Raw genomic sequence first — 22,117 nt, forward strand, 5'->3', positions numbered from 1 at the left:
GTAACAATGCTACTGTTTGTTGATATTTGAACAACAAATAGAGGAAAACAAAAAGATTGCATGGAATATTTTTCTTATTCATTTCATAACTCTTAAATAGAGTTTTATTTAACAGAAACACTTACAATATTTCTAAAACCAAGCCAATGAATTCAAAAATAAAACAGTAGTAACAATATCCTATAGACTAGGTCTTTTATCACCAGCTAAGCACCTTTATTCCAGCGTATTCGACATGTACAGCAACTTTTTATGGCAATTTGTTAACACTCCTCGTTGCCTTAATAGCTGTAGAGATCCAATTTGTTTCTTAACTCTTCAAATCCGACTTTGATAAGGATTTGGTAAAATATTCTGCCACTTGATTCTCAGTTCTGCAATAAAGCAGATTAACCTCCCCTTTTTTCTGCACTTTTCTTAGGTAATATAACTTAATGTTGAGGTGCTTAGTCTTCCAATGAAAAACATAATTATTTGCAATCAAAATTGCAGCTTGATTGTCTATATGAACCTGTGTAGGCTTATCCTGCTCTATATATAAATCTACAAGCAATTTTTTGATCCAGATTGCTTGATTCACCACAGTAATTGCTGCTACATACTCGGCTTCTACTGTACTTTGAGCCACTATATCTTGTTTCTTTGAACCCCATGAGAACATTCCTGATGTAAAATTGAAACAGAAACTAGTTGTACTCCTCATATCATCAATAGAACCGGCCCAGTCATTATCAGTAAATCCATGAAACATAAAATTCTAACAGTAACTGTATTTGATGCCATAGTTCATTGTCCCTTTGATACTCTCTTTGCAGCTTGAAAATGTACTTCATTGCCACCATGCAAGAATCTTGAAAGTAAACTCACAGCAAACATGATGTCAGGTCTGGTTGCTGTAAGATACATTAGGCAACCAATCAAGGTTCTGTAGAGTCCTTCGTCAACCTTGTTTGCTCCATCATTCTTGCTAAAATTCTCCTTTTAATTCAATGGTGTACTTGTACTCTTGCAATCTTCCATATGAAATTTTTTTAGTACTTCCTTTGCACATTTCTTTTGACATATGAAGACTCCTTCATGACTTTGCTTCACTTCCATTCCCAGAAAATAGGACATCAACCCAAGATCTGTCATCGCAGGCTTTGAGCATTTCAGCTTAAAATTCTTGTATCAGCTTTTTATCGCTGCCTGTTACAAGTAAATCATCAACATAAATAAAAAGTAAGATCACATTAGCATCTGCTCCTTTTATATACAAGGTGACCTCAATTGGACTTTTAACAAAGTGAAGAGTTTGCAAGTGTTCATCAATCTTGCTATACGAAGCTCTAGGAGCCTATTTAAGACTATACAATGCTTTCTTTAACAAGTGGACCTTCTCCTCGTCCTTTGACTTGAAAACCCTCGGCTGCTCTACAAATATCTCCTCCTGCAAATAACCATTTAAAAAGGCAAATTTTACATTCAAGTGGTAAACTTTCCATCCATTCAGTGCTGTCAAAGCTAGCAATATTTTGATTGTATCAAGTCGTGCTACTGGAGCAAAAGTCTTTGAGAAATCTACTCCAAACACTTGAGCATATCCTTTCACAGCTAATTTGGCTTTGCATTTGTTAACAGAACCATCTGTACTAAATTTGGTTCTATAAATCCATTTAACTTGTATAGGCTTTTTGTGTTGAGGTCTGGCTACCAACTTCTTGGTAACATTCTTTTCAATAATTCTGAGCTCCTCTTTCATCGTTTCAATCCACTTGTCATCCTTCTCCGCCTCTTTAAACTCCGGAGGCTCAAAAATAACAATATTACATCTTTCATAAATATCAGATAATAACCTTGTACCTCTGACTATTTCATCATCTATGTTATCACCAATGCTTTGTCGAATTTCTGACTGTTGCTTCTCTATTGACCCCTCACAATTCCATTGTCTATCTTCCATGAACTTGACATCTCTACTTACAAAATTTTTTCCATTTTGAGGTTGTAAAATCCTGTAAGCCTTGGATGAGCTGCTATCTCTAATAAAAACTTTCGATTTTGCCTTCTTGTCAAGTTTGTCTCTTTTCACCTGTGGCACATAAGAAAAATAGAGGCAACCAAAAGTTCTTAAATGTTGCAAGTCTACTTTTTAACCAAACCAAGTTTCAAATGGAGTTTTTCCTGCAGAACTTTGGTTGGCAGTTTATTCAGCAAAAAATCTACAGTGTTTGTGGCTTCTGCCCATAGTTTCTTTGGTAACTCATTTTTATGCAGCACACACCTTGTAATTTTCATAATGCTTCTGTTTTTCTTTCACTTCTAACGTTCTGTTGTGGAATGTACGATGTTGAGAACTGATGTTCAATACCTATTTTGTCATAGAATTTTTTGGAACTATCACAAGTGTATTCCTTCCAATTATCTGACCTTATTATCTGCATCCTGCAACCACTTTGATTCTCCACCCATGTTTTATAAGTCCAAAATACATTAGCAAACTCAAATTTAAATTTGATCAATAAATGCAATATAGTAGTATTGCCATTTAAAGAATATGTTTTTGAGGTTTTCCAACATCTGTGTGTACTAGGTGAAGCTTGCGTGTTGCTCTCCATGTAGTTTGAGAGAAAGGTCTTCTAATTTGTTTGCCATATTTACAAGCCACACAATTAGATAATCTATCTTCCAGCACTGGTAGCCCTTCACCAGATTGTGTTTCTGCATATATAGAAGTCCAGTATGATGGAAATGCCATAATTCTTCATTGCTTGCCCTGCTTGGAAATGCTGTTTGCTCCTCCGCCATTAGATTCAAAGAAAAACTTTTTGCTCTCATTTTTACCTTAAATACATCTCTACATTTTGCATCTTTGATCATGCACCATTTATCTTCAAATATGACTTTGAAACTTTTCTCAATTAGCTGTCCAACACTAAGCAGGTTTTGGTCAATGTCGAGTACATATAAAACATCAGTGATATACTTCAAACCTGATAAACTTTTTATAGCCACAGTTTCTTTGCCCTTGACTGAGATGTATTCACCATTTCTAGTTTTTACTTTGGAAATAATAGTTTTTCAAGCTCCTTGAAGAGCTCCCGGTCATTGGTCATGTGGTGTGTGCAACCATTATCAATCAACCAAGATCACTAGAGCTATTGCTTGTTGCAAAACATGTTTCAACAAACAGCTACTCCTCTTGATGTTCCTCAACAACAACATTTACTTTACCTTCGTGTTGTTGTGACCTGCAGATCCTCTGCATGTGTCCAGTTTGTTCACATTTCCTGCATTTGATGTCAGGTCTCCACGAGCACTTTCTTTGAGGATTTTTTTTTCTTGCAATATGGACATGATGGATAAGTCTCCTCTTTCTTGGCTTCCAGCTTGTTGAATTTTCTGGTTTCTTGTATTTTTTGTTATATTTCTTGTCTTTGCCTTCTCCTGAGTTTTGTGCTTTTGCATGAAAAACACCCTGCACAGTTTCTTCTTGTCTCATCAATCTACTTTGCTCTAGTGCCTACAAGACATTCACTAATTCTTCCAAGGAAATAGTTGATAAGTCCTTTGACTCTTCTAATGAGAATATCTTGGACTCATATTTTTCAGGCACAATGACAAGTACTTTTTACACAATTCTTTCATCAGGAAAATCCTTACCAAGTAGCCGTACCTTATTTACAATGTTCGGCAACTTTTCAGCATAATCTTTGATGTTTTGTGTCTCCTTCATTCTCTACATTTCGAATTCTCTAATCAAGTTAAGCACCTACATGCCTTTGGTTCTTTGGCTGCCTTGGTATTCTGATTTGAGATAATCCCAGATGTCCTTTGCAGATTCCATTTTCATGATCCTCGTCATTATTGAGCTTGATACAGCAGAGAATAGGCAGATTTTAGCTTTAGACTTCCTTGTCTTTTTTTCTTTGTGAATCGTCATCGTAGGATTTGCAGGTAGTGGAGGAATGTCTTAATCTTCCTCTACAACCTCCCAAAGATCTAATGCTTCAAGATGAACTGTCATTCTTACAGCCCAAGCTAGTAATTATCACCATCAAAAACTAGTGGTGTAATATGTGTGAAATTGATCTCGAATTCCATGCTTGGCAAGTGTTTATGTTTCAGGTTTTGTGTTTGTGAGCTTACTTAACTCACAGATCCCTCAAAAAAATTGCTATGATACCAATTTGTTGTTATTTGAACAACAAAATAGAGGAAAACAAAAAGACTGCAGGGAATTTATTCTTATTCATTTCATAACTCTTAAATAGAGTTCTATTTAACAGAAACACTAACAATATTCCTAAAATCAAGCCAATGAATTCAAAAATAAAACAGTAATAACAAAATCCTATAATCTTGGTCTTTTAACAGCTACCATACTTAATCCACGATGTAAGTTGAAATGATTCGAATTATCTTAGGAACATATATGGTCATTCTTCTGTACTGCAATAATAAATCATGTTGCAGGGCTTCGAGCCAAGTTTCTAACACAGATTTCTACACACTTCAAATCACAGAGATGCTACAGAATTTCTTGGAGAAGAACCACTCTTTTATCTCCCTTCTTCATGAAGCATAAGCAATGGTTCAGAAACTCCTTATCTGGTTTAAGACTTTGTAGCCTCCGGTATACGTGATGGAGCTCCTCTTGGATGGAGAGCTCATTCAGTTTCAATTCAGATCCACTGAATCTACAGTTATTCATCCTAGTTGGCTGGTTATTGATCTCCACTTGATTCAGTTCTCCTTCTACCTATTCAGTATCAGCTGCATCAAGAAGTGGGAGGAGTCTCTTTGCCTGTCTAAAGGATTTCTCTTCCAAAAACATCAAAATACATATCCAATGTCCTATTTTATTAAGGACTGAAAACCATAAGTCTCATTGTCTACTTCACATTTATGCATGTGAAATTCTCAACTGATTATATATCTGTAGAATACTGTTGCTCATCATCACCCATTGCGAAAAGTTGGGCTTCCAAAGCCTTGAGATCTTAAGGATGCGTAGTCTCTCTTCAAGATCTGCTAGGGTTATGTCATGTACACTCGAGTAGATATTGTATTCCAAATGCATATTTAGTTGAGCTTTTAATACAGCTCTTATATTTACTCTTGTCAAAGACTCGTCATCAACTTCGATCTTGCTGATTATACTTCCATCTATATAAACAAATAGACTAGAACATCTCTTATGTACACCAGGGTTTACATCTTCGTGTATATAATGTCTAAGTGGCATTTCATCATTAGCTGGTGAACAGTGCTTCATGCCTAATTCCATGTTCTCTAACATTAGCAGCTTCATAGCTAACAGGTGTAGAACATTCCAAAAGGCTTGAAGAGTAGGCATGGAGTATATGGATTTCTGCAAGCTCTCATCAAACAATAGGTCAATTTCAATATCTTAATAGCAAGTCCTTCACAGATATGATCATGGTAAGAGTTTGTGTGCTTGTTAGACCGCAATATATGATTTAGTTGAGAAGACCACGTGCAAGGTGGTTTAAGGCCAAAATAATTGGTGAATTTGCTAATCAAATTAGATAATAAATAGTTGAGAAGTATCAAAATCCACTCTCAAGGACTGCATAAAGTAGAATCACAATGGTTTTGTATCAATGGTGAATCTAGGAATTGGATCCAGCTAGGGCGGTCGGTAAAATGACATCATTTATTAAATATGATCGTGCATATTACTATATTGTCAATTTATTCTTAGAAATTGTTTCCACCATCCTTTTTTTTTCAATAGTTACTATAAAAAATTGGAATATATTTTCAATTAGCCAAGAATAGATTCCTGGTATAATGGACAAGATTTCAAATTTTGTTCATTCTTAATAAACAGAATATACAGATAGGGAGAGTCTGAACAGAAAATTCCAAGACACTAGACTCTAAGAATAAACTAAGTTTTGGATCCAATTCGAAAAAAAGGAAATACGAAGGCCAGATTCCCTTTGAAAATTGTAAGTTCTACCCATTATTAATGTATTTCATTTATATTCAAAAGCTATATAAAATTTGGGTCCAAAATTTCCAAATTGTTTAATAGGAGGAATTTCTATTTTCTTAAGAAATTAACATAAAAATAAAAAATAAAAAATCATGCACTAAGAAATTAGATTCCACCATAAATCACACACGAGGACTTTATTGTGAAATCATAACTCACAAATGATAATAAAAAAATGAATTAAAAGAACAAATAGAAGAAGAAGCAGACAGTCAGAGGTTCATGACACGAGGGCCACTGTGAAGATGACAACCGACAACAGGGCAAAGGTTCAGTGCTAGTGGTGAATGCGTTGCACGCAGTGATAGGGCAGTGGGAGGACGAGAGAAAGCTCAGTCACCAGTTTGGAAATTGCAAACTGGAATAGCCGAACAATTTGGGACTTGGATTACGAATTTAGGTAAAATGGATTTATATAAATTCCAATTGAAGTAGCCTGATCGTATTTCGGTCTAATTCCTTTTTTTTTCCAACAACATTAGACCCAAAAGAGAAGGTCCAAAATACTGAATAAAAAAAAAAATGGTCCAATCGTCTTAGTCCTTTCGGCTTTCATCTTCCTTCTTATTCCATCTGTGGTGGTTCAGGTTTGCAGTTTCTTCCTGGTGGGCTAGCTTCTTGACAATGACAGTAGATTCTGGCGGAGCCAGCACACGCGACCTCGCCCCCTCGCCTAGCGCTAGCTCTGCCATCAAGAAATTGAATTCCACCATAAAGCATACACGAGGCCTTTATTGTGAAATCATAACTCTTAAATGTAAATCAAAAAATGAATTAAAAGAACCAAAAAAAAAAAAAAATGGCAAGAGAGTCAGAGGCTCATGACACACGAGTCACTGTGAAGATGGCAACCGGCAACAGGGCAAAGGTTGAGTGTCGGTGGTGAGCACGTTGCACGCGGTGATAAGGCAGTGAGAGGATGGGAGAAAGCTCAATCACCGGTTTGGAAATTGCAAACTGGAATAGCCGAACAATTTGGGACTTGGATTAGGAATTTAGGTAAAATGGATTTATATTAGGGGAAAATTTCATAAGAAATTAATTATAGCACATTTTCAAAATAAGAAAATAAGTTTCAAATTTTTAAAATCAGATTTTTATTAAAAATTATTTATAATTTAATCAGTTAATTAATTATTTTATTAATTAAATATATTTAGGTCATGGATATATACAATTTGGTCACAAATTAACAATATAATTAATTATTTATTATTTTTTGATCACAAATCAAAAATTTTATGTCACAAATTTTTTTTACGTTCACAATTCAAAAATTTTGTAAGTCACAGTTTTTTCGTTGGTCACAAATTAAAAAATTAATTAGTCACGGATTAATTTTTAGTCACGACTTATCATATTATTGGTCACAACTTATTTTTCGGTCACAAATCAAAGAATTTATATGTCACAGAATATTTTTGGGTCACGAATCCAAAAATTTTATAGGTAAAAAATTAATTAGTCACGGATTAATTTTTAGTCACGACTTATCATATTATTGGTCACAACTTATTTTTCGGTCACAAATCAAAGAATTTATATGTCACAGAATATTTTTGGGTCACGAATCCAAAAATTTTATAGGTAAAAAATTAATTAGTCACGTATTAATTTTTAATCACGACTTATCATATTATTGGTCACAACTTATTTTTTGGTCACAAATCAAAGAATTTATATGTCACAGAATATTTTTGGGTCACGAATCCAAAAATTTTATAGGTAAAAAATTAATTAGTCACGGATTAATTTTTAGTCACGACTTATCATATTATTGGTCATAACTTATTTTTCGGTCACAAATCAAAGAATTTATGTCATAAAATATTTTTGGGTCACGAATCCAAAAATTTTATAGGTCACAGATTTGTTCGAGGTTACAAATCAAAATTTTGTAAGTTACAGATTACATTATTGATCACAAATTCAAAAAATAATAGGTCACATAATATTTTTGGGTCACGAATCTAAAAAATTTATAGGTCACAGATTTGTTCGAGGTCACAAATCAAAATTTTATAAGTCACAGATCACATTATTAATCACAAATTCAAAAAATTATAGTTCGCAGAATATTTTTGGGTCATGAATCCAAAAATTTTATAGGTCATAGATTTGTTCGAGGTCACAAATCAAAGAATTTATAGGTCACAGAATATTTTTGGGTCACAAATCCAAAAATTTTATAGATCACAGATTTGTTCGAGGTCACAAATCAAAATTTTGTAAGTCACAGATTATATCATTGATCACAAATTCAAAAAAACTATAGGTCACAGAATATTTTTCGGTCACGAATCAAAATTATAGGTCACAGCACCGCATACACCACCACTCTACAGCCACCACCACTGCACCACCACCATCAACACTTATGACCACCATCTCACTGCTGCCTCCAGAACCACCACCACCATCGTCGTCATCAGAACCACCACCACTTCCCGATAGTTGGTCGTAAAACCCCCGAGGTCACAAACACTTTCATACCACACCGCCACCACAACCGCAACAACCACCACCACGCCACTGCTACCAAATGCTCAAACTATCATCAACCAAAGAACACCCTAAAAACCACCTCCACCACCATCATCGCCTCAGTTATCATCAATCTAATAATTACCATTCTCGAAACAATCTGCATACTTTGACAGATGCAGTTGCTACACTTTTTATGTCAGCAGCCCTCAGTCTCTGAGTATTCAATATGGCTTGTTCATTCTCAAACTTTGTCAACTTAATGAAAGCTGATCCTAATGCTCCCATTGTATCCCCCATATCTTGCTGGGCTTTAACCAATGTCTCAGCCTAACATTTTAAAACACCAAATTAATCTTCCAAGAGCAGTTCTCTATAACATTGGACACAAAATTAAAATTTGAATTTATCTGTACATTTGTTATGCATAAAATTGTCAAATTTGACATGCATGAGTATGCTAATCATCATGTACTAAATAAAACAAAACAAAACAAATATTAACTAGTGATACAAATGTTGACGAAACCTGTTTAGATGCATCAGTGAGTTGCTCCTCGAGACCACGCAATTTCTCCTTCTTCTCCAAGAACTCCTTATTCTCCTCCTCCACAGGTTGCTTTGACCCGCCCCAATCATTCACAACTGACTGCTTCAACTCCTTGAACAACCTCAGCAAATCTCTCCCACCCTTGGTCGGCTGCACCACATCCTACAGCTCAATCATGCTCCTTGACTCTCTCAGCAACTGCTTAGGCAGCCTAGCCGCTCCGTCAAGCATCCTTGACGCCACATCAATGCTCGGAGGCAGTGGCATCCTCCCCTGAACCGTCAAAAACACCCTCAACTCATCGCTTTTCTTAATCATCGGGTGCTCTGTGAGCTTCTTCAAGTACTTCTCCAATGCCAATGTTCTCTGCTCCACAAAATCTTGCTTTTGCATGACCTGACTCACCACTATGCTTTTATCCGGCCGTGGCGGAATGAAAAGTCCTCTGTAACTTTCATTCAAGCGATCCGAGAGTATAACAACGTCCTTGAACCTTCTTCGGTCTCTAAAATCAGAATACCATAATCTGGAATATTCGAATTCGTGGTAATCAAATAAGTAACAAATGTGTTGCCACCTGGAACAATCGAATTGGAGGATTCCGACTCTTTTTGGGGATCGGAAACAGTGACGTTCAAATACTCTGAGCTGGTTTTTCTTGATTTTTGCAGAATTGTCAATTCATCAATAATTTCTCCGGGTTCGGAAGTAGAGGATATGGCCAACCCGTCATCCAGAGGGCTGAAGATGACATCAACATATGATTCGGTGGAGGGATTGTCAGGTAGAAACAGGAGGGGATCGGAGATGGTCCGTTCTTCCGCCGCAGCCGGCAATTGGGAGTTCTCCAACGAGGATGAGATTTGGGGGAGAGAGAGAGTGACTGGCGTCCCCGGTTATGAATGAGAGAGAAATTATTGAAAAGGAAATAGGGATTTTGCGGGAGCGGGGGTGGAGAGGATAATTAAATATAATTAATTAATTACCATAAATTAGATTACAATATTTCTGATTTTTGAAAGATTAAAGTACCAATCTGTTTTGAGAAATGAGGATTTTAATAATAGGGTTTCTAAGTATTCCAATTGAAGCAGCTTGATTGTATTTGGGCCTAATTTTTTTTCTCTTCGTAAACAACATTAGACCCAAAAGAAAGGCCCAAAAAACTGAATAAAAAAAATGGCCCAATCTTTTTATTCCTTTCATCTTCTTGTTCATCTGGTGGCGGTTCAGGTTTCAAGTTTCTTCCTTGCCGGCTAGCTTCCTGATGGCGACAATAGATTCTGGCGTAGCCAACACGAACGGCAGTGCCCCTTCATCGGGTGATGGCTTCGCCACTGTTTTGCCAGTATCCTTATTATGCAATATTGTTGCCAACTTCTTGTCTTTCATGAATGTTTCTTGGCTATCTTGTAAGTGACTTATGCATCATGGCACACGACACAACTACTTGTATGAATGGGAGAGGGAGGGGAAGTTGGTGTGAAGTTGTGTGCTTAGGAAAGCTTAGATCATATAAGTTATACCATGGTGCCTTGTCCGCTTGTAGCATTGGTTCATTTAAAAACTGGAGCAAATTAACACAATTGATAGTGTTCACTAATATATTTATCTTAAATAGCTTAAACTTTTTAAATAAGTGCTTCAAATAAATGACTAGCGAGCTGTTTTCATCCCAAGTGATCCTCTATTATTCAAACCACTTTTACAAAAGCTAGGCAATTCTCAAAGGAAAAAAAAAAATAATAATAATAATAATAAGAAGAAGAAGAAGAAGAAGAAGAAGAAATAAGAAAAAGAAAGAAACAAGGGAGTTGATATTAATTATTCACTTCAAACACATCCTTACGGAAAATTGGCGCAAATGGTTGTCCATCTTGCATTTTTTGTCCAAACCTTCAAATTATGGTACAACGATCTCGAATATTTGAATTCTTGGCACAATTGGTCCTTTTGCTGAAAAAATGAAGGGAATCTAAGAATATATGCTTCAGAGTCGATTCAAAGAGGGAATTAGCCTCAAATTTGATGAACTTTTCATAAAAGTATTGCATAGTTGCATCTTATTATTTTGTATAGTACTACACTGTTATAAGCTGGCAACAATGGGAAGCATGGTGGAAAGGCATAAAATGGAGATCAAAAGTGTGGATCAAATTAAGGGAACATGATGCTTGCTATCTTTCTGCTTCATGTCTCTCACTGCAGGGCTCTTTTCTAAGGTTACATTACATTTCTCTCCAAGCGGATATGTGTTACGAGTTCCTCTTTTATTTATTTTTTATTTTTTATTTTTTTCCCTCTCTTTATTTAGTTATATTCTATTCTATTCTCCAATAAATGTAGTGATTTTTTCGGATAGAATTGTGTAAAGTAGTTCACATAACTAAAACTCAAATTTATTGTGAACAAAATAGTTATAGCATGTTTGGCTGGGCCTAAAAGAAAAAAAATAAATAAATAAAGAAGAAGAAGAAGAAGGAGAAGCAAAAATTGGCTTTCTCCTTCTAAAACATGGAATTTAGGTACTTCCCAAAGACACAGAAAAGGGTACTTGATAATAGTTCAACATAGCATCAGTTACCAAAAGCCTACAGAGTAATATCACATTGGGTCAGCACAGGGCAATAAGAGAAGGCCTACACAACAAACAATATAGTTATTTTCTCTATCAGTTTTTCTTTTTCTATTCTTTCTTTAGGAATTAATCTTGAACTCGTATCAGGAAAACTTAGGAGAGAAAAAAAAAAACACACACACACACACACACACAAAATAATATACCAAAAGATTAAGTACGACAGTTATTTTTGAGAACAACTGTTAACCAAGAAATATCCATATTTGAAAAATGCAAAAAACCAACTCTGAAAAGTGTTGATGTTCTAAAACTGCCAGAAAAATAATCATCCTAAACTAGATCTGGTCACTTCATATGCCAAGAAGCATGTTGCGTGTGCAGGCACACTGCGGGCCATTGCAGGCCCAAATCCCTTGTAGAGGCCTTTCACTCCAGATGATGCCAAGATATTCTTAAGTGCATCAACTGAGCCCCTGAACTTTGGATTCTTGTAATCGTCAACCTGAATTGCGCTCTTGACAACGTCAGCCGGGTAAACAGAAATCCAGTATGCAGCTCCAGCTAAGCCTCCAGCTGCCATTAGCGATCCTCTTCCCAAATTAGAAGTGTCATGGCCTCCAGCAAGAAACTGCTTCAGAGCTTCATAGACACCAAACATAGCAGCATTTCCTGGTCCTTCACGTGCCATGGTAGGAACCAAACCCTTGAACAGACCCATTGCACCTCCTTCAAACTTGATTACATTTCTTGCCACATCCATTGGTCCACTATATTTAATAGCAACAGCAGCAGAGCCAGAGGTCGCCAATGCACTCTGGGCTTGTAATCTGCATGAACGTAATTATTCGAATCTTAGTTGCATATTTCTTATAGGAAAACATGCTAACCAGCTACAACTCATTTTGATTTTATTTGTGGTGTTTAACATGTTCTATTATATCATTATCAGTAATGAGGTTTACCTTATATTATCACTAGATACTCTTCTACTGACATTGACATAGCCCACCTTTTCAGAATAAAATATTAAATAATAGATTACTTTCAAGATTAAAATCTAAAATCCTTAATTAAATTTCATGGTAAAATGATTCGCCCATAGAAATTTCTGTTAAAAAGCATAGCATGTAGTGCAGAGGTTAAGAGATAGTCAGCAGGTATTTATATTTTCTAAACGATTTTTTTTTTTTTTTCTGTTTTATTTGTGTAGTGAGTGTGTGATGTGATTCTGGAAACTCCAAATCGTTTAGTCCAATATGTTGTAGGCTACAATAGTATAGTCATCAGCTTAAGCAAGAAATAGCACCCGGTCATGGTTCAGATAAAGATTGCAGCAAACATTTTCCAAAATTGAAAAAACTGACCTGCACTTGATCAATTCAGTTGGGCAGACCAGAAAGGACACAGCAACTCCAGCTCCAGCTCCACAAAGGACCTGCTGGTTCACTGTAAGAGGAACACCAGGTTCGGACCTCAACAGTGCTTCTATTTGACCCCGAACACTGAAGAGAAATGCATTCAAGGCAGCTACAGTGGCAAGTGGGGCCCCCATGCCTTTATACAAACCCCTTGGACCTTCTGCAGCTACTGTTTGTTTGACAGCATCCATGGCACCCGAGTATTTGGGAGGTTGACCAGGAAGTGGTGCAGGCTGGCTTTGGAGCTTTACCTTTATAGTATCAAAAGGGTGCCCACATATCAATTGTACTGCCCCTCCAACAGTTCCAGCAGTCAGATCTTTAGCTACATCAGCCATCTGAAAATTTTATAATATAATAATGTTGGTGTGAGAAACAAAAGAGAAACCATTAAGATTCATATATTTGACATAACTCTATGATCTGAGAATTGTGGAAGACATAAACCAGAAATATCTCCAATTGATTCACAAAATTGGTTGCAGCTGCTTCATAAATCAACATTTAAGCTTACATATCCAATCTATATCTGTTGCTGATAATTTTCTTTCCTAATTTGAAATGTATTACTAATACTCCGTTACGAGCATGCTTGGCTAGCTTCTTTCCTTCTTTCTACAGAAGAAGCAACTCCTTTTTTTTTCCAAAATTAGCTAAAAAAATGTCTTCTCTTGGCAGTAAGAACCTCTTACTTCCAAACAAACCAAGTTTTGGCAACTTTTGCAGCATTTCATCTAACAAATTCGCTCTAAATCACCAACTATGTTGATGGTTAATCTTTGGGGATGTCATCAATTAGATTACCATAACTGCTTAATTTTATTTTACTTATTTTTTTTTTTATAGGTAATCAAATATTTTATTAATCATGGATAATACGTAGGAAGTGTATTATCAATTAATACAAGACAAAAATGACATGAAATTGGACAATCCGTCTACGCAAGTAATACCCACGGCATTAAACTAAGTATACAATGTCAAATAAAACAATTCTTTAATCTGCTCTGTTGTTCGTGTATTATCGTCAAAACAACAACTATTTCTCTCTCTCCACATACACCAGACGATGCATCTTGGGACAAGGTCCCAAAAAATCTTGCTATTTTTATTACGAAATCTTCTCCCCCATGCCTTCAAAACATTCTCCATACGTAGTGAAAACACCCAATCCATGTGTTGAGAAGCCAAAATATCATTCCGTAGGGTACGAGCACCGTCACAATGAAGGAACAAGTGGTTAATCGTCTCTCCATTCATCTGACACATATAGCACCATTCCGTAACATAAAAGCCCCTACATCGAAGGTTATCCAACGTTAATATCTGTCATCTTACAACCGTCCATAGTAAAAATGCCACCCGAGAGAGCAGTTTACAACGCCATACATTCTTTCATGGGAATGAACTCTCCCCAGGTTCCAATAAAGATCTAAAATAAGAGCTTATTGAGAAAATGTCATCGCATGCCAACCTCCATCTGCTACGATAACTTTCGCCCACTTTGACGTGCACCTCATATAAAGAGGTCAGGAGTAGCGCATAATCATCCAATTCCCAGTCCTGTAGACCCCTCCCAAAAGCGAAGTTCCAGCTGGGATTTCCATTATACACATGTAAGACTTCATTCACCCTAACCTACGACATCATAGTAATACGATACAGGGAAAAATACTCCGCTCTTAATGGCCGATCTTTAAACCAACAATCTTCCCAGAATCTGATAGTATTGTCATTCCCCACCTCATATATCAATCTATCTTGAAATTCTCTCCACCCTCATCGTATATACCTCTACAAACTCACCCTATAAGAACGACAATTCTCGGCTGAGCACCATCCCCCCTCTAGAACACCATATTTCGCCTCTATAATTTCTCTCCAAAAACTCTCCCTCTTCACACCAAATCGTCACAACCACTTACCCAGCAAAGCCTTATTAAACAATACAAGACTCCTCAATCTGAGGCCCCCTGTTTTTATGGGAGAACACACTACGCCCCAGTTAACCATGAAGTTTCCTCTCCTCCCCTAAACCTCCCCATAGAAACTCCCTTTGAATCCCCTCTAATATTTTTGCTACTGAAACGGGAATAGAAAACAATGACAAGAAGTGGGGGAGATTCGATAGAGTGCACTTGATGAGTGTAAGACGACTTCCCTTTGAAAGTTACATACGCTTCCAACCTGCTAACCTCCTCTCCACCCTTTCCACAATACTATTCCAAATGTGTACGTTTTTAAACCATGCTCCTAAGGGGAGCCCAAGATAGGACATAAGCAGTTGCGCAATCCTGCAACCCAATATAGCCGCCAACTCCTCCACATTAGCGACATCCCCAATTGTGATGACCTCAGATTTTCCCAAATTAATTTTCAATCCAAATACAGCTTCAAAGCATAGTAACAGACGACTCAAGTTCGTGAATTGCTCAGCATCTGCATCACAGAAGATTAATGTATCTTCTGCAAATAGCAAATGGGATACCTGTAACTGGTTAATCATAAAGCCCCTCAATAGACTTTCTCCCACAGCTTTCTCAAACATCCTACTTAAAACCTCCATAACAATGACAAACAATAATGGAGACAATAGATCCCCTTGTCTCAAACCTCTACTACTCCGAAAATAACTCTCAGGAGTGCCGTTTACCAAAACCGAATAGGAGACCGTAGATATATAAAACTGAATCCAACGACGCCACTTGTCCCCGAAGCCACATCGCCTGAGCATATACAAAAAGAATCCCCAATTCACGAGATCATAGGCTTTCTAAATATCAAGTTTACATAACATCCCTGGAATCCCTATACGTAGTCTCAAGTCAATACATTCATTTGCTATAAGTACAAAATCCAATATCTGGTGCCCTTTGACGAAGGCATTCTGAAATTTAGACACTACTTATTCCAACACCTCCTTTAATCTATTAGTTAGCGCCTTAGGAATAATCTTGTACACCCCGCTTACTAAGCCGATCGGATGAAATTCTTTAATATCTTATGCTTCCGATTTTTTTGGAATCAACACAATAAATATAGCATTAGAACTTCTCAAGAACCTGCCACACTTAAAGAAATAAGTAAAGACATCCACAATGTCCGATCGTACCACTTTCCAACAAGCCTTATAAAATGAGAATGAGAATCCGTCCGACCATGGTGCTTTATCATTATTCATGCTGAACACCACCTCCCTAATCTCTTCCTTCCCAAATAGTCTCTCTAACCAGCTTGCATCCTCCTCAGTAATAGTAGAGAAATCTAACTCCTCCAACTCGAGCCTCCAGTTAAACTGCTCACGATATAGGTTTTGATAGAAATTCACCATTTAGGTCCCAATACCTTGTGGATCTTCAAAAGTAACTCCATCTACCTCCAACATGGTGATAGAATTGTTACGCTTGTTAGAATTGGCGACTCTATGGAAAAACTGGATGCATTTATCACCCTCCTTCAACCACTTGACCCTGACCCCAAACTATTTCCTCCATCTCCACCAACCTCTCTAACTCTCTCCTTAATTCTCCATGCCTCTCCATCTCATCCCTTACCAATCCTTGACTCTCCTCCCTCTTATCCAGCTCCTCTATATCTAATATGCATTAGTTTTTACGCTAGTTAACATCTCCCACCGCCTCCTCATTCCACCACCTCCAGTTAATTTTTCTTATTGCTATCAGCTTTTCTATTTCTTGTTATTCAATTTTAAACCAATCAACTTCCTAAAATCTCTACCCATCCATTGTTGCTATTACGTAATTTAAGTATCATAATATGCTGGACTAAGGAAAGAAGTAAAATAGACTCTGACAAAATGAAAATTGGAAAACAATTTTTATTAGCACTGATTAACGTTAAAGACTAACTAGGAAACTAGAGTTACAATCAATCAATCAAATGAAACTAAAGAAAATAACATGTTATTTATTCAAATTTTTAAAATTACATTAAACTAGCACTATTAAATAGTTTCTCTCCCAAATGTAAAATCAATCAAATCAAACAGGCAATATATTTCCCTTCCCTCATACAATTATTACGTCAAATTATCTTAGTTAATGTTTGAGACCCCCTTTTTAGGAAATAAATTTCGTAATAATGATTATTATTATTATTTGGAGAATATGTGGTTAAAAATGTAGGGAAAATATTTGGGCTTATATGTAAATTTATTTTATTGAGATAATGTGTGATTGAAATTGAGTTTGGGAAAAAATGAGTTTTTAGAAGATGAGACTCAAAATAGGGGCTTAATGTTTTTTCTCCAAATCAAGAAAACAAGACAAATAGGACCCACGGTTACTTGTATATCTCATCTGATAAAAGCAAATAACAATGAAATTAAAAGCTGAGAAAAAGTATGTAACCAAAATTTGTACCCATCAGAGAAAATAACAGATAACATGGAATATTGTCACAAGGACATCTGCAAAAGAAATATGGAGATAAAGTATGATCTCTCTTTGATCACAAAAAGGCAGACATCAGTCAATAAAAAGACAGAAGTAAATAATATTGAACGTCTTTAGTATTATTCCCACACCGACTACAAAAGAGGAGTGAACATCAAATGTCAAAAGTGATTTATGACTTATGAGATTCAATTGATGTATCTTTTGTGTCACCAACATCAAAGCTCACTTCTCCATAATAATTGTTAAGGAGGTGAGCTCAAAACACTTGGGTCATCCTAATGTTCTTTGGAAGTACATTATCACCTAGAGTCGAGGTAAATGTACAAAACATATGAAAACATCGTTAAGACGAAGGGTAAGAAGCAATATCACTCCTACAATAGCACCCATAATGTCAAGCACACGTTATTGATTAAGTGGAATGCTTTAACAAATTAGAATCCATAAAGTCAAGGTATATCACTCTACAACTGCAATAAATCATGAATTACATCATGTTCCTCACTTGTATTAAGGACCACAAACATCATGAATAATTAAGAGCCTGTTTGGGAGAGATTTTTTCTCCAAAAAAATTGATTTTTTGACCGTTATTTTACTATTCCAACCGTCATATTTGACTTCTTCTCTCACAGGTGGACCCCACTTTTCTCCTAACGGTCAAAAAATCAATTCTCAAAATCACTCCCAAACAGGCTCTAAATATGATGATTTCAACCATTTCATAAAGCAATCCACCCATATTTTTTGTTGATGGTTGATATATAGCAAAAACTCAGAGGTCATAAAAAAAATTAGACATTCTTTCTAAGTAGCTACCTATCCATAATCATGGATTCCACTCTGAAAAAGGTTGAAAAAAAGGCCTTTCCATTTTCTCTCATTTCAATCACCGCAAGTTCGGTTCATCTACAAGACTCAATCAAAGTAGTTCGTCCCCCTTCTCAAGTTCCAAATGTCAGCTCCTTCACTTAGGTGATACATTTATCATCTAACTGCAATGCACCAATAAAGCTGAAGTATGGGGAAAGCTGTGACAAACTGTACCACACAACCTCAGGACTTATAATGAAGGCATAAATCAATCCCAATACTTAAATATTTTATATCATAAGATTCATCTAGCATGGAACACGTGACATTAATGCATTTAAGATCTTTCAAATGAAACGATGAGATGGCATCACTTGAAATCTTCAGAATCATGAGGATAATGGAGAGCTAATTTTCATTTTTTAGAGAATTATAAGTGATCTCTGTAATTCCAAAAGTCTGAATCACTGTCAAATTTTGACTTCAAATGAACAAGCATGAGAGGAAAACAATTCACACTTATTAGAAGTGCAAGTTGCAAACAGCAAACCTAAAACTAATACAAAAACAAATAAAGATGCTTTTCGTCCTCTAAGGCAATGTGCAGTGATAACATATTGAGAAATCGAAAACCCAATAAAAAACAGTTCTACTACCTCTAGTACCGTATTAATCTAGGGTAAGCTCAGTAACTCCATTAGAGGTTTATCCCGGTTATTATGGCTTTCCCCTAGCTAGGTCTATTATCAAGGTACTTTTCAAAATATTGTCAAGAATCATCACATCACAAGAGACAAGAGGTCTGTCTTCAACCATGTCTCCTCTGAAATCCATGTTTCCCAATCCATACCAGCTTTAATAGAAAATAGTATATGAAGTTGTTCCGTCTAGATCAACATGAAAAATACCTTGATTTTCAACGCTACATTCCCGTACAAATATGTCTACAGTATTTCTAGTTTATTCATTCGTTGACAGATGTTGATAAAGTGGAAGGATAACTCCAAGTGAGATCACAGTACAGTAGCCTCCAAGTATCCTACTTGTTCTCTTCTGCTTCTCTTGTGAACAAGAATAATATACGACACTTACACCCTTTGTACATTATTTACTCAAGATACTTAAGATTCAGTGACTATATGCATCATATATTAATATAACCATAAGAATATGATAACAAACGGCTATTTAACCCAGTCTCTTCAACCCTATTGCATAAAAAATATATATATCATGTATATTACTGCTCAACATAATTCCCTTGAACACTTTTGGTCTACAGTCATTCAACAATCATTTTAGCTTCGCCACACTTATAATTCTTATTATTTGCCAATCGAGATTCAAGATTCAATCAATTGGTCCGAAATAAGATAATAATCTGCATACAATGTGTGCATATATAAATCAATTCATAGATTCAACACCAGGCATCACATCTGAGAACGATTTGCCCAAGGATATCTTTTCATTCCTTAAGAAAGTTTCAAACTTCCGTGCATTTAGCACAACTTCAACGGAATCAAATACACACAATGACCTACAACTGAAAGCAGTACAATACCAACACATATGATTAAAATTATATCATTCATATATCTTAGCTAGAAACATACCGTGCCCGGTTCCTTTTAATCCCAGATGAGACTTGAAGCCGATGGACAACAAATAAATCAGATCCCTTCTACCAGAATCCCAAGCAAAGCAATCTGAGATTTACATCGCATATAAAAATATTCATATCTATTGAGAACAAAATCGTAAAATAAACAACCAAAAAGGGTATTAATTTATTTCCGTTTCAAGCATATTAAAATCAAAAGATAAGCTATTGATAGCCTGTCCAAATCGGCATGTTGGACGATGATATATTTGTTTATCGCAGTCTACAGGGCAGTCTGTATAAGCGTTACAGTTTACAGAAATTATTGCAATAAAAGGGGTAGGTGAAGAAGAGCCACATGACTGAAATCTACAGAAATAAGAATCAGAGAGAGAACGAAACCATTGAAGGTGATGCCAAGAGCCAATCTTGTAGAATTTTAGAGTTGATAGGTTTGGATGAATTTCATTGAGAGTGCTGTGCGTACCAGACTATCAGACTGTGATCCAATTGAAAGGATCTTTGGTCGGTGATTTCTCCCAGATTATGAAACCGTTTGTTTGAACCAAATTTGACTTTTTCTTTAACAAATATAAATGCGAGCGGAGACGAGGCATTTTTTTTTTTTTTTTTTTAACTGCTATTTCCATCCTCATTTTTTATAAGTATATTCACTTTTAAAAATAATTTTTTATTATATTTTAAATGCTATGTAAATTTTCTTAAATAGACATAAACAAAATTAAATAAAACTACAAAACTCTAAATTGATCCACTAATTTTTACTTTTATTAAATTATCAATCTTTTTTTTTATTCTTTTAGAATTTGTGTTTAACTAGAATATTAATAGATTAAGAAAAATTACATGAATATAATTAGGGAAAATTAGGCAATACTCTAATCAATGTCGTTTATTTATTTAATAAGTTTCGTTAATGAATCTCTGTGATATATATGAACTTCAACTGGACAATTCTACAAGGTGTTTGTCAACACACAATGCAGAGCCCAGAAAAGAAGAGTTGTCTTACACTCCCAGCAATTTGCTTATAGAATTGATTTGAAGATGTGACAGAGGAAAACGTTGGAATTGCTAAGGATGTGACCGAATTGATTGGTAAAACCCCATTGGTATACCTGAATAATATTGTTGATGGTTGCGTCGCGCGTGTTGCGGCCAAGCTAAAATCTATGGAGCCTTTCTCTAGTGTTAAGGATAGAATTGGTTATAGCATGATTTCAGATGCTGAGGCAAAAGGTCTTATCAAACTTGGGGAGAGTGTCCGTATTGAACCTACAAGTGGTAACACTGTCATAAGCTTGGCATTCATGGCAGCAGCAAAGGGATACAGGCTTGTCATTACGATGCCTTCAATTCTCATTGGTTTTGGTGCTGAAGTGGTGCTCACTGACCCCGCAAAGGGAATGAAAGGTGTTGTTCAGAAAGTTGAAGAGATACGAAACAAGACACATAACTCCTATATTCTTTAGTAGTTTGAAAATCCTGCCAACCCGAAGATACGTTATGAAACCATTGGACCAGAGATCTGGAAAGGGTCGAACGGAAAAATTGATGCTTTTGTTTCTGGAATTGGTACTGGAGGAACGATCACTAGTGCAGGAAAGTTCCTTAAAAAGCAGAACCCTGATATAAAGCTGTTTGGTGTGGAACCAATTGAAAGTCCTGTTCTCTCTAGAGGAAAACCTAGTCCTCATAAGAATCAAGGAATTGGTGCTGGTTTTATTCCTGGGGTTTTGGAGGTTGATCTTATTGATGAAGTCATTCAAATTTTAAGCGATGAAGCCATAGAAACTGCAAAGCTTCTAAAATTGAAAGAAGGGTTGCTAGTGGGAGTATCATCTGATACTGCATCAACTGCTGTAATTAGGATTGCGAAGAGACCAGAGAATGTTGGAAAACTCATTACTGTGATCTTCCTGAGTTTTGGTTGTGCTTTTTGAATCCGTGAGGCGAGAGGCTGAGAACATGACTTTCGAGTAAAAGGTTTGTTGGCTTTTCGACCCCCCTAATGTTTGTCGCATCCTGTGTTTTTGTTATTTCAGTTTTCTTCAAATGTATCAGATGAAATTGTTGGAAATAATGTGACGCTTTCTTATAGACATAGGCTATGTCACATAGCATGAAGTGATGGGATTTTGCATTAAAATAAAAAAATGGGCAATCTGCAAATGTAAAAGAGTTACATTATTAACGTGGATGCAAATAGTATTTCTTAAATGTGG

General features: G+C 36.1%; 2 protein-coding genes and 2 pseudogenes across 3 annotated transcripts; 1 reads left to right on the plus strand and 3 right to left on the minus strand.

Moving 5' to 3' along the window:
- Positions 1 to 2,568: 2,568 nt before the first annotated feature.
- On the minus strand, positions 2,569 to 3,715 carry LOC111400280. The gene is made up of 3 exons (XM_023027697.1): positions 3,617 to 3,715; positions 3,214 to 3,502; positions 2,569 to 3,011 (listed from the first exon to the last, which is right to left on the minus strand). Exons 1-3 carry the CDS (start codon positions 3,713 to 3,715, stop codon positions 2,569 to 2,571), a joined length of 831 nt encoding a protein of 276 aa, XP_022883465.1.
- A 2,825-nt stretch (positions 3,716 to 6,540) lies between these two features.
- Positions 6,541 to 10,430, minus strand: LOC111400281 (annotated as a pseudogene).
- A 1,389-nt stretch (positions 10,431 to 11,819) lies between these two features.
- Positions 11,820 to 20,444, minus strand: LOC111401213 (mitochondrial carnitine/acylcarnitine carrier-like protein). Of its 2 annotated transcripts, none has more exons than XM_023028844.1 (4): positions 20,274 to 20,444; positions 19,885 to 19,977; positions 12,984 to 13,375; positions 11,820 to 12,446 (listed from the first exon to the last, which is right to left on the minus strand). In XM_023028844.1, the coding sequence occupies exons 3-4, from the start codon at positions 13,373 to 13,375 to the stop codon at positions 11,945 to 11,947; spliced, it is 894 nt and encodes a 297-aa protein (XP_022884612.1). In that variant the 5' UTR covers positions 19,885 to 19,977; positions 20,274 to 20,444; the 3' UTR covers positions 11,820 to 11,944. The 2 variants fall into 2 exon arrangements, with proteins under 2 accessions (XP_022884612.1, XP_022884613.1); XM_023028845.1 differs by having other exon boundaries at positions 20,359 to 20,442.
- Positions 20,445 to 20,883: 439 nt separating this feature from the next.
- Positions 20,884 to 21,906, plus strand: LOC111402639 (annotated as a pseudogene).
- Positions 21,907 to 22,117: the final 211 nt, after the last annotated feature.

The sequence above is a fragment of the Olea europaea genome, chromosome 10, assembly GCF_002742605.1.
Source record: "Olea europaea var. sylvestris chromosome 10, O_europaea_v1, whole genome shotgun sequence".
In the NCBI taxonomy this organism is placed as follows: Eukaryota; Viridiplantae; Streptophyta; class Magnoliopsida; order Lamiales; family Oleaceae; genus Olea; species Olea europaea.

Excerpts from the sequence above, each read along its gene's own strand:
- LOC111400280 (XM_023027697.1), bottom strand. The coding sequence starts at position 3,715 with ATGAAGGAGACACAAAACATCAAAGATTATGCTGAAAAGTTGCCGAAC. Across the intron at positions 3,503-3,616 it reads ATTTTCCTGATGAAAGAATT|GCACTAGAGCAAAGTAGATT; the intron begins GTGTAAAAAGTA and ends AATGTCTTGTAG. Across the intron at positions 3,012-3,213 it reads CAGGTCACAACAACACGAAG|TCAAGGGCAAAGAAACTGTG; the intron begins GTAAAGTAAATG and ends AATACATCTCAG.
- LOC111401213 (XM_023028844.1), bottom strand. The coding sequence starts at position 13,375 with ATGGCTGATGTAGCTAAAGATCTGACTGCTGGAACTGTTGGAGGGGCA. Across the intron at positions 12,447-12,983 it reads ACTGAATTGATCAAGTGCAG|ATTACAAGCCCAGAGTGCAT; the intron begins GTCAGTTTTTTC and ends ACGTTCATGCAG.